The 13,664-nt window shown below is 35.2% G+C and overlaps 1 protein-coding gene across 1 annotated transcript in view; it reads right to left on the bottom strand.

The window, feature by feature from the left end:
* LOC111513363 (uncharacterized) overlaps window positions 1-13,664 on the bottom strand; it is a 203,706-nt gene that overhangs the window by 26,171 nt on the left and 163,871 nt on the right. The window contains exon 11 of the mRNA XM_074175350.1: window positions 2,787-2,948. Coding sequence (XP_074031451.1) covers window positions 2,787-2,948 — 162 coding nt within the window. The remainder of the gene's footprint in view (window positions 1-2,786; window positions 2,949-13,664) is intronic.

Below are 13,664 nucleotides of genomic sequence, written 5' to 3'. Positions count from 1 at the left end.
GGTTTCAAGTTTGGAATTAATTTTAGTGGTATTGACACATTTAGGGTGTTTGTGAGGCAATTTACCTGGCGCCCATTTTTCAAATGGAAATATGTTTCCTGTATGCTATGGTTGACGTGTTTTTTTAATTTTTCTTGAAAATAAATATACCAAAAGTTATTCAGGTTGGCTCATTTCAAATTGTATGCACTGTATTCACTCTACTGAAGAATGAGAACTCACAGTTGAGGAACAAATGTAATAAAATAAAGCAACAAATACTTGAATAAAGAATCGTTGACCAAATTCTGCACTTAAGTATAATCCAAACTCTGAAACCTGCTCTACAATCAATACATTGTATTAAATTCAATTCAAAGCTTTCAAAAAACAAAAACGAGCTCATTTCATTCATTGGTTGGATTATTTTTTCTTCAACAAATTTTTCGATAATAATTTTTTCTTCATTATATCTGCCATTTTACGAAACAATACATAACATTTTTCTACTGTTCAGAAACTTGGAAGCGGCTGAAATATTTTTTCTTTTTTGTGGATATAGAAAACACAATTATTTGGTGATAGTTAACCTTTTGTAAATAATTCAGAATTTTGCAACTTTAACTTTGAATTCCAACTATCATTTCAGTATCTCACAAAAATATTTTTGTAGTTTGTAACATTTCAATACCCAGTTTTAGAGAAATATCTGTGAATCTTTATGACACCAGGTCTGAATGTAATGAGTTTGAGTTTCGCAAGATTCGATTTTAGGGCCACTAATTTTTTTATTTTTCATAAATGGCCTTCCTTTACACGTTGGGACTGAAATGATGATTTCATACAGAGATAACAAATCTTCAGCTGAAGAAGCTCAAACACCAGAGAACTCCAAATGAAACTGAATAGTCTTGCATACCTTCTCATAGCTTGGTGTGATTCCAACAAAATTATTGTGGATGCAAGATCAGAATCTACAAAATTTTTGTGAATTTAGGTCGATCGTCATATCAACTGAAAGAAACATATTGAACATACGTGTAAAAAGATCGAAACAAATTTTTATGCTATGCTACAATTCAAAGGAACTCTGGAATGAAAGTCCCTAATGTCAATTGTCAATCTTATCAAACGTCTATCTTATCATACAATATAACTTCATGGGGAAGTAGTAGCGATATCAATCGAATTTTAGTTTTACAAAAACGAGTAATACGTTTCATTTTCGACTTAGAGTGGAATGAATCCTGCAGGTCAACTTTTATAAAAAGTGATATATTTACAGTTCCAGCTCTTTACATATGCAAGTATCTAATATAAGTAAAGAAAAATGAAAAGAGCATCGAAACGATTATTTTTTTTTTGAATAAACATATATCATTGATGTGACCTGTGATATTATGTGTTACACATAATATCACATATCACATATCACATGAGCCAATATGGGATTTCACTGGGGCGTAGTATAAAATTTCAAGTCTTCCACACCGAGAATATTTTTCATATGTTTGAATATAAATAAAATTGATTCCAATTTCTCAACTCAACAATTGAATGAACATCCCATTCAAGGTATCTATCAATTTCAACCCCTGCATGGGTATATTATGGAAATTCCGTTATTTTATCTTAAGGTTAGGTATTCAATTCTTGGTAAGTTGTTTTGAATTTTTCTAGATTTTCTTCTACTTTCTTTCATCTGATTGTATTAACAATCCCAACCCCCCTCTTCAACATACAAGTAAGATAATGAATGCGTATCGAATTATATATGAAGACATCATTATTACTATGATTATTCCTCTGAAACCTGTAATTTCTATCACACCAATCAATTTTTGTGGTTAAAAATATCAAAAGGTTTGACCAAGTCCAGAAAGCCCCAGATGGAATATTTACTTTCATCCAAAGCTCTGTATATACGAGTATTATTGGTAAGGTAAACTATAGCAGCTTCGGTTGATTTTCAATCTGAATCCAAACTGCTTTGGAAACAGTATTTTGTTGATTTCTAAAAGTTCGTTTAACCCATTTTCAATTTTTCCTACAATTGTTGCCAGTGCATTAATAATTGAAAATATTCATAATGCATTGAATTGAAATTGGAAAATTAAAGAGGATAGAAATCATGGAATTTATCATGAAGTTGTAACCATTGAAACTTGGTAAAACAATTTCAGACTGTATGCTTACTAGTTTCAGTTCAATACCTGATGTTTCCTGGCTTTGATGATTTATTACGTAATTTTATTATCCAAAGATGTAGTACACCATCTTCAAAATGGTGCAGCCAATGCAGTTCTTTACATGTTTTCTTTTGTAGTGTAGGAGAACAATAAAACATCATCTCCAATCATTCATCTAAGAGATAGAAACTGTAATGAATACATCGTTCGAAATATTAAAGTAGAGATTTCAATAAAGTAAAAAAATCTCAAGTTTGACATGAGAAGGTGAAAAAAGCCAAAATGAAATATATGTGTGGAGATGAAGAAAACGTTTAATGAATTCAGAAACAGGTTTTTTTTTCAATCACCAGAAATGCAATTCTCCTCTCGACGGGCTTTTCTACCAACCAAGTTGACGTCTTCAGGAGATGAAGGAAACTCCTGAAGACGCCTATTCATTTGGTGAAACGCGCGTCAAGAAGAGTATTGAATTTTTGGTGATTGCATGATGGGAAAAGTATTTTAGATATATTCTATGCCAGATGTTCCAGTTTGAAGAATCATTTAAAAAAAAAACCCTTCGCTTCCATTTGATTTCACTCCAATGTTTGCGTTTGTGAAACAGTTGGTACTTACCATGATTCTATCAGCGTTATCACATCGTTGACCAGTTATTATTGTAGTGAAAGTTCCATTCCTCAATTTCATGGAGTGTTTCATTATGGATCCTCCAATCTTTACGTAGAGGTATTTATTGGGTGCAGGAATGATAACTCGGGGACTATTCTCGCAGTTTGCCTGTAAATTAACTGGTTCAAATGAATTTGCTTGATCCAAATTATTGAAATAAGGAATATCAGATCAGACAATTCACATATATCCGTTGTTTCACTCTATACTTAGGTAGCAAAGTGATGGAGAAGAAATAACAACGAAAATAAGTACAATTTATTTTCTTGAGAAACAAGATAACAATATGAAACAAAAGAAAGTTCAACTGATCCATTTGAATGAAAATCGATGATTTTTTTTTAGAATTTTTTAATTTTATTGTGTGGGAATTTTTGAAGGAATTTGGCAAATCACTATATTCATATTGAATCTAAATAAATGAACTTTAAACGTTTAAGCCAGTCTCGAATATACTAACACAGTAGGTTGAATGAACTGACGCCTATCAAAAAACAACTACTCCCCTGGCTAATACCACGAAGGGTGTTGGATTATATCCGACAGGCGTCAGTGCAGGAATCTTCACAGGAAATTTCCTGCATATGCAATTGGCAATACAACTGAAAGAGTCGACCTTCAATTTTGGAATGAGCACACTTGCAGACCGGTTTCGGGCTCATTAGCCAGTCATCAGTGCGAGATAGTGGCCATCATCGACCTAAAGTCAATGATATTCCATAATTGAAAATCGGAATTCTTTCAGAATATTTCATTCCTCTTCCTAAGTTGGAGCAAATAAAAAATGTCATTCTATCTAGTGGACGAGGTACTAATCAACTGCATTCCCAATTCCTCTGAAAAAGGAAGAAAAACTTTCTTATTAGTCAGTGGGCTATGCTTGAAAACTGGCAGTAAACAAATCTAAAGAAATGAACTTCAAACGTTCAAGCCAGTCTCGAATATACCTACACAGTAGGTTGAATGGACTGATGCCTATCAGAAAACAACTCCTCCCCTGGCTAATACCACGAAGGGTGGTACTGTTTACTGCTAGTCTTCAAGCATAGCCCACTGACTTATTAGGATATTTATCTTAGCTTATTGGAAGATGAATCTTGCATTAATTTTATCTTCTCAATTCATGTGGGTTTATCGTAGTGTTTCAAGATAGATCAGGATAATCTTGGCGTGATGAATTGGTACGGTCAGCGCTTTCAGTTCAAAGTCTGTGAACATTTTTCCTATGAATCACTGGCGTACTTATGATATATGAGATCTGAATTTTAAAGAAAGTAGAGGCAATTCTGGTAGCTCTCACAACGATTTTAATTTAAAAAATACAAATTGCAAAAATCAGAGAAGCTTCCGAAAATTCCACAAAAAATCTAATTGTCATAATATTAAATATAAACAGCGGCAACGTTGCGGTGAGCGATCTGCCGCTGACGCCATTAAGCTAGAATCGGCTAGAACCGACCAGCCGGACCAGCGCGTTAGTGTTCGAGAACGATCTGGATTGCTTTGAACGGGATGAATACGCACGGCGCGGCGACATTGCGCTTAGTTTAAAACTGAACGCGTAACCAACGTTCAGCGGTTGGGTTAGTAGAGAATAACAAAAATAATATTATGGCAAGCAGTTGTAAGAAGGTAAAGACATACCACTTTCATTCGGAATGGGAAGAACAATACTTTTTTACAGAAGTTAAAGATAAAAATGTGTGTTTGTTATGTAATACTTCGGTCTCCGTTGCTAAAAAAGGAAATATTGAGAGACATCATAAAACTGTACATTCTAATTTTGAAAAATCATTTCCACTACATTCTGCCGCCAGAAAGGAGAAACTGAAACAGTTAAAAAAGCAGTTAATTGAACAACAATCAATATTTTTAAGAACAGTCGACAAAAATAAGTCTGCAACTGAAGCATCGTACCGTGTGTCCCAGATAATTGCACAAAAAAAGAAACCTTATGAAGACGGGGAAATGATAAAACAGGCGTTTTTAGAAGCTGCTGATTCGTTATTTGCCAACTTTAGAAATAAAGACGAGATAGTTTCAGCTATAAAATTTATGCAACTTTCTGCTAATACAGTGATGAGACGTGTAGAAGTAATGAGCAATGATATTTTTTTACAGTTAAGAACTGACTTAGATAACTGTGTTTATTTTTCACTTCAACTGGATGAATCAACAGATGTCGTTGACACTGCCCAGATGGCCGTGTTCGTCAGGATGGTTTTTAGTGATTTTACGATTAAAGAAGATCTTTTGAAGTTCATTTCACTGAAAGGACACACTACTGGACATGAGTTGTTTTCTCATTTAAGAAATATTATTTCTTCCGAGAAAATTCCAATATCGAAAATGGTAGGCTTGACAACCGATGGCGCTCCAGCTATGGTGGGTTGTGATAAGGGTCTGGTGGCGTTATGTCGTAAAGATGAAACTTTTCCGCAATTTCTCTGTTACCACTGCATTATCCATCAGCAAGCATTATGTGGAAATTTCCTGAAACTAAACAACGTTATGAAACTGGTGGTAAAAATTGTGAACAAGATTAGAGCTCAAGCGTTACAAAGAAGATTATTCAGAACCTTGGCCGATGAAGTTGACTGTCAATACGGGGACCTACTCCTCCACTCTGAAGTCCGATGGTTAAGTAGAGGACGGGTGCTGAAACGTTTTAATGATGTCCTATCTGGCATAGTTCAATTTTTCAAACAACGCGATGAACCGACTCCGGAACTAGAAAATTCAATCTGGCTTAGAGATTTTGGTTTTCTCGTGGACATTACAGAGAAATTGAACGAACTTAATTTGCAGCTTCAGGGGAGAGACAAAGAACTAGCGGAAATGATTTCTGATATAAAAGCATTTATCAAAAAGCTGGAGTTTTGGGAACAAAACCTAATTAACAGCGATGCCAAGCATTTTCCTATTCTTTCAAAAAAAATATCTCAAAATCCATTAGAAGCCTATGACAACAAATATCATGTAGAAATAATTTCTACCCTGAAGAATAACTTCAAAAATCGTTTTAAGGATTTCAATGAAATGGCTTTAGTAGCGCAGTTTGTTGTTTCACCCTTTATGGAAATTGATATCCAACAGTTTACAACTTGTGTTAAACAGAACTTTGGCGAAGACATCGCTGCAACAGAAATGGAAGTCATTGAGTTTCAAAATGATTTAGCCTTAAAATCGTTAGTCTCAAGTACTGAATGTATCTGGCCTATTGTAAGTAAAGACAAATATTCAGTTCTATGCCGTATTGCCTTGAAAGTGAAAGCATTATTCAGTTCAACCTATTTGTGTGAATCTTCTTTTTCCAATATGAAGTTTATTAAGAACAAATATCGCAATCGACTTACAGATGAATATTTGGATAATTGTATTCGAATGGCTGCATCAAATTATACTGCAAACATTAAAAAAATTATCGATGAGTCTGAGTGTCAGCCTTCTCATTGAACGTGCTTTTTTATTTTTCAATGTTTATGTTCATGATAGTGCGTTACTTTTTTGTTGTTATTATTAACTATTTTTAAATCATACGTGACATGCCGTTGTGGCTGGATGAAAGTTTGTGTTTATTTTTCAAACACCTTCGTTTGATAGGTAGGAATGTAGATATGAACAAGTACGTACTAGTAATATTAGTTATTTTGTTATTAGTTTATTATTAGTACCTATGTATTATGTATTACCAGTTAAATAGTAAAATAAATACATATAATAATAAATTAACTGTGGATTATTTCATTTACGTTGCGTTACGTGGCTTCTGTGTGGGTAGCTCGCTGTTTATTCCAAAATTAACAAAGTAGCTCAACACATTGAAGAGGTTGGCGACCACTGATCTAGATCAACATTTCTTTTGATGAAAATAAAAACAGGTATCGACAGTAAATATGAAGAGAACACTCCACTATAAGTGTTTTATTAAAGACAGCGTGGTTGTTGGCAGTTTAACATTTATAGAACGGATAATACTTCATGGAGGAGCAAGGCAATTTGTAATTATGCTTTAGCCTGAAAACAAAAACATCTTCACTCAACAAACAAAAAAAAAACTGAATACTGGACCATTACTTCCAAATAATAACTAATTGACAGCTTTCGATTTCAGGCAACGCATCCTTTAGTTTCACAAAATAGGCACCGCTTCTTGTGAAAGCGATGCCTATTTCGTGGAAGTATGATGAATGAAAAAATTCAAAAAAGGGCTGTATAGTACATAGATATACTTATTCAACCCGGAATGCAAATTGATAATTTTCAAGAATTATGTAGCTGGAAAAAGCATTGAATCTGTTTTCACCTCACAAAAAACCGGAAAAAACAAACTTTCTATATTTTTGTATGACTTTATTACTGTCTGGATGGCGTAGGAATTTCATGAAAGGTGGCACCTGAGGAAGATTTCATTGTCTCCTTTGTTATTTTTTTTTTTCATGATTGTTGTGAATTTTCACTCGCCGATGCGAGTGGTCAGCTTCCTTATACATCCTGAGATAATATCTTCGATGACTGGATATTACGGCTGCGTAACGCGTATTCATGTTGACTCTCCATGTAGTTTGCTGTGCTATTACCTGTATCTCGCTTAGGTGAATTATCTAAAGCATGTTTATATCTAATCAAGTAGTCTGATACCTGTACTTGGAGTTGGTAAATTGTCAATAACAATCGTCGACCCTTTTCTACCTGACGTCATGATGTTCGCTATTCTTGAACTTCCTGGAATGGGATTCCATATTCGAGTAAGGTTCACAGCTTCTTCTTTTCTGTTGAAATTATCCGTGTGTTTGTGGATTTCTATTGCCTCCCTTACTAGTGGACTATGGTATCCCTGTTCGGGGGTAATGAGTTACGTATTTTCCTTCATTGAGTGCATATTCTGCCACAACTGACTTGTCTATTTGGCCTAGCCCGCAGTTTATTTCATGCTCCTTCAGTCTTGTTCCTATGGATTTTTTGGTGGTTCTGATGTATACCTTCCCACAAGTGCACGGTATGCGATAAACCCCTGCTGCTGATACTGGATCCCTTTTGCCTTTAGCCGACCTGAGGCTTTGTTGAATCTTCTTGGTGGGTTTGAAAACCGTTTTGATGTTGTGTTCCCCCAAGGGTTTTCTAAATCTGTCTGTATAGGTTTATGAGGTAGATACGCGCGTACAAGCATTTGATCCTTCTTCCCGTTTTGAGTCGTAGAACTCTTCAGTTTCATGGGTTTGTTGACTTCGGGTACACTGTATCCTTTCGATCTCAAGGTCACCTAGAGACGTTCCAGTTCTTTCTTAAGATGCTCTGGTCCACATATTCTTCGACTCCGTTCCGTTAGAGTGGTGATGAGTGAAGATGGTGTTTCGATAGTGCATGCAGGTACCTATCCTAGGAATGCTATCCGCTGCTCCTGTTCAGTCTCCATGGTGAACTTGATGTTTGGGTGTTGAGAGTTCAAGTGGTATAGAAAAAGGTTTAGAGCGTCCCTTTCATGTTTCCAATATAAACACACTTGATGTAATTTATCTAAGCCAGATATAGGTAATAGAAGAACCTGAAGAAGAATCAACATAAATTCGCGTTACGCAGCTGTAATATCCAGTCATCGAAGATATTAACTCAGGATGTATAAACCTCTGAGGATGGTAGCCACTCGCGCCAGCGAAACGTTAGCAAGAAATTCCAAAAATCCACGGCTTCCAAAACCGGAAAATAGTAACACTGACGACAATGTTTATTGCACTACAGGAAGAAAATAACATTTCTGAAACCTTCACTGCTCTTCGTTTTTCTTTCATTTCAACAAATGCAGAAAGATCAGAAAAACAACCTTTATAAACAATATTTTCCTTTTCGTTGTCTTAGCTCCATGACATTGTCGAGTCACTTCTTTGTGTCGCTACGTATAATTTGAAATGCAATTTGGTTTAAACGGATCCTTAGCAAATTTGACGTCAGACTCAGAGTTGCTGAACTTACCGTATTATATCAATATTGGAGCGGCATGAAAAACTAACCAGACTTCTTGTGTCATTAGGTTCAGCGACAAAACTTCGTTAAACCAGCTAACTTTCGCGTAGCGGTTCCCAGAGGTTCATCTCACTGATGGGGGTAATTTAGGAGGATAAACTTTTGGTTTCGATTCAGCTCAACTTTTTTAACTCTGACAATTATATCCTTCTCTTCGATAATTATCTCGGTTACGATCGGATATATGTTGAACTGATTGGGATTGAAGTAAATATTTTGTCTTGACATGAAAACGTTGATATGTTGCAAAATATAATTGATATATGTATGTAAATACTCGTATTACGAAAGTAATGTGTGTTTCGCTAAAATTCAGAAAAAAGTTCCGGTGGTACGATCATGGGAGTGTAACTTCTATCCCCCATACATGCCGATTGCAGCTGATGTACAGGCTTTTGAAAATATTAGGACTTGAAATTTCGCCCTCTGAAAATTTATATGACAGTTTAAAACATTCGAGAGCATTCTACAGCATTTCAAAACATACCGGAATTTTCTAAAATATTGTAGAATATCAGGGAATACTCTGAAATGTTGAGGAACAACCCGAAACATTCCACATCAATGTCGAATGATTGACGGACTCATTTTGGTTCTCGTTTTATTTCTGAAGGGCGTGCTTTTGAAGATGCATGTTCTAACTCTTCAAGTAAATGGGTATGTATTGGAGCCTGATGAGAGCCGAGGTGCTTTCACATCTTGCAACAATACGACGCCTCAGTTCTTGAATACTTTCGATCTCGCTGTAATTTATCGTATGATGTATTGATTTAGTTGTTGTAAATATTCATAATACCAACGTTTTCATGATGTTCTTGCTATATTCTGTACCTTAGAATCTGCTGAAATGTTGGAACGTTCTCGTAGTTCAAGGTGTGCTCACCTGAAGGTTTTTTGTTGTTCTGTGTTCTGTTCAACTCATTTCTTCTATTATGAACTGGTATCGAGCATTCTGGTACATACAAAATCACCAGTCTCATTGTTGGCTCTATTCCAACCGGAAAAAAATACGGAGAAAGAATGGACCAGGAAACTAAAGAAAATTTGATAAATGAGGTATGTATGAGGTAAGTTAGACATTGTTTCATTTTCAATAAAAATTAATAATTTGCAAATAAACATGAACCCGGGGAAATTTACACGTCAAACTTCCTCCGAAATGGATATTTGTCATATATTTGCTTGGAGACATCTCAAAAAAAGATGTACAAAATGTTACAAAATACACATATCTCTAAAATTGCATCCAGGTGATCCAAAAGACAATTAAAATTTTGTAATTGGCTAATAAGAAAACCTGATTTTCCTGTTTTCCTGGAAAATCAGGATATTCAATTGGAATGACTAACACATTTGGAGCATAAACAACCCCAGGTAGTTCCGAGTATTAACGTGTGGGCAGAAATTTACAAAGATAGAATTTTGGATTCTCATTTATTTGACGGAATTCTGAATGGAGAAACCTATCACCAGTTTTTAATGTCGATTTTCAAAGACTATTTGGATGATCTACCTTTGACTAACTATAAAAACATCTGATTTCAACATGATGGTGGTCAACCACACACTACCAGACGAGTATCTAATTACCTGACTGAAAGATTTGGTGATAAATGGATAGGGAATAATGGGTCGGTGAGGTGGCCAGCAAGGTCTCCAGACTTAAGTGTTATGGATACGTTCTTTGGATTACGCTGAAAAATAGAGATTGTGGTCTGAGGAAATATCAAAATACTGAGGACCTTGCAACACAGCATTGTTAGAGAGTTCGAGGGATTGAGGAGGAGGAAAGTTAATCATGCAGTGAATGAAATTCAAAGAAAGGCATAGTTGTGTTAATAATGCAGTGAATAATATTCAAAGAAAGACGTAGTTGTGTTATCATGAACAAGGCCAGCATTTTGAGCATTTGCTGTGATTTACTTTTGTCTTTACATTTTAGTTGATTATTGTTATTTCTTCAAATTTCTATTTTCATTGAAAAAGACACAATGTCTAATTTACCTTATACACACCTCATTTATCAAATTTTGATTGTTGATTCTGTCTCCGTATTTTTTCATTGACTTTTCAAACGAGCCAAACTCACTGAGATTTTGATCCAATAACTTGAACATAGTTCGATATGGTTGTCGTCTTTCGGGATACATGATTAAATACATTTTCGATATTCTAACACTGTTTCTATCGTATTTGTAATAAATTTGTATCATATCTCTTTTTGTAAGTGAGGTGTTGGTGTTAAAAACTGTCACAGCGCGTTTTGATTGATTTTGAGGTGTTATTGAAGTTATTTTGGTAGTCCGCTGTTTTTCTGAATATCAGTAAATATGGTAAATTATACGAATGCGGAAATGGCGCAAATGCATTACGTATATGGCCTTGCCGATGGTAATGCGCATTTATCAGGAAAGATATCCTAATCGTGCCTTACCAGATAGCCGAACCTTTTCAAATATTTATCGTCGACTTGGAGAAACTGGTAGTTTCAAGAAAGGGACTCCGGAAGGTAGACCTCGTGTAGTAAGAACTCCCGAAATTGAGGAAGCGGTGCTGCAAGAAATTGAGGAACATCCTGAGACGAGTACGAGGAAGATCGCTAGAACTCTGGATATTTGTCATCAAATTATTTGGCATATTTTGGTTGATTTTTTGTTATACCCGTACCATATTTCAAGAGTGCAGGCATTACTCCCCAGAGATTTTCCACAGCGTGTGAACTTCGTCAGTGGTATCTACAAAGTATTGTACTAAATACGCACTTTGAGACACAAATTTTGTTCACAGACGAAGCAAATTTTTCTCGGAATGCCATTCAAAATTTCCATAACAAGCATGTGTGGGCTGAAGAAAATCCCCATGCAATAACCGAAACCCATTTCCAACACCAATTTTCGGTTAATGTATGGGCAGGAATTATAGGTGATCATCTGATAGGCCCATTTTTTCTACCAGGACGCCTTGATGGTCGTTCTTATTTACACTTTCTCGAAGAAGACTTACCTGGGTTATTGGAAGATGTGCCACTTGCGTTAAGGAATCGAATATGGTACATGCACGATGGCGCCCCTGCTCATTTCAGTGTAATTGTCCGAAACCATTCAAATACAGTTTATCCTAATTGTTGGATAGGTCGCAGAGGACCTCAACAGTTTAGATTTTTTTATGGGGTCACTTTAAAACTCTTGTGTATGAAACTCCCGTTAATACTTTAGAAGATTTAAGAGAGCGAATAGTTGCCTCGTGTGAAACTATACGAAATACGTCGGAAATATTTGAACGGGTGCGTAAGTCCATGCGTAGAAGGGCGGAAGCATGCATACTAAGTGCAGGTGGCCACTTCCAACAATTTTTATAATCAGTTTTGGTATCATTACTAATTAACAAATTTGTGCTATTCGTTTAGACTTACTGTCACAAAATAAAATAAAACTCGTTTTTGTGAAAAATTTATTTTTTTGCAGATTATGTTTTCAAATATTATTAGGGAATTGGTAATGCGTTATGAAGCGATTTTCAGATTCTTATTCATTTTAGAATTTATCTAATTTCCTAATTTACTTTCTGTCGATTTTTATTTTTTTGAGTGAAAATCATGCGTCGGACAAAGAAATACCAGGAGATCAAATATTCTCAAAAATAAATGAGGATTTTAAAAATGATTCTATTTTGAAAAGAAAGCATTGGCGTAGTACTTTTTCCCTAAAAATATTCAATGCGAAACCCGTAGGGATGCCACTGTTTGAAAAAATACAAATTTGTGTACATCAGAAAATGCGCCTTGAGGCATGGAACATATGTACCAAATATGCCAAAGATGTCTACAAAATTATCTCAGTTATTATTAAAAAACTGATTATTTTTGAAAACTTTGCCACCCTGTATCTCAAAAGTTAAGGCGTTTAGGACATACGTCCATAGAAAGTTTTTTCCTTAAAATGGGTCTAAGAATTACCTCCTTAAATATTAGCATGTGTTTAAGGAACACCCTGGATAGCAGGGAAAAAGTGGCAATGTGGAAGTGCAATTTATTTTCGAATTCTTCGAAAAATAAAGTCAGAAAAAAATAAAAACCATTTTTCGAAATTTCTGTTTTTCCCGAATATCTCTGGATATATTCGAAATTTCACAACTTTTTCAACGGTATATTGTGAGTCAGGTAAATGCGCAACTTTGCCCTAAATTACCCATCTTCGTATCTCTCATAGTTTCCGAGATCCCAATGGCGAGGATCGAATTTGAAACACACAGTATACATGCAAACAAGTTATGTAGTTGTAGCCGTGATATTTTCAACATCCTGTTTTATTTTCAAAATCATATTATCCATTTCAAGGCTCATAATGATCACAAGGCTAGTCATATAAATATACAGATACACGTAAACCACCAACAATATAAAAACAAAATTTCTAACCGTCCGTCAGCCGAGGAATGTTTTTGGATATGTGAAATTCGGCAACTCAATATTTCTAAAGCACGGTTACCACCATTGCTGAGTCTCATAATATATGAAGGGGGTTATCATAACATTTCTTCGTGGGGCAGTCAGATGAACTGTACAAGTATTTCTAGATGATACTCTAGGAACACAAAAAGCATTTGTAGTATTTGAGAGCAAGTCATAACAGCAAAGCATCTGTACAAGCAATACAGGGAAGAACATTGTTGTAGTGGGTGTTATGAAAATATGGAAGGAAAAGTTCAATGAGTTCTTACGGTTGCAGTGGAAGAAATAAACAAATCATATACATTAAAAAAATAAGGTGAATTTTCATTTTTCAAAAAAAGTATTTAATTATT

The sequence above is a fragment of the Leptinotarsa decemlineata genome, unplaced genomic scaffold, assembly GCF_025532065.1.
Source record: "Leptinotarsa decemlineata unplaced genomic scaffold, Ldec_3_MD MMD2_tig00001019_RagTag_RagTag, whole genome shotgun sequence".
In the NCBI taxonomy this organism is placed as follows: Eukaryota; Metazoa; Arthropoda; class Insecta; order Coleoptera; family Chrysomelidae; genus Leptinotarsa; species Leptinotarsa decemlineata.
Note: the sequence above shows the minus strand (reverse complement) of the source record. Positions and strands in the feature narration are given on the sequence as shown.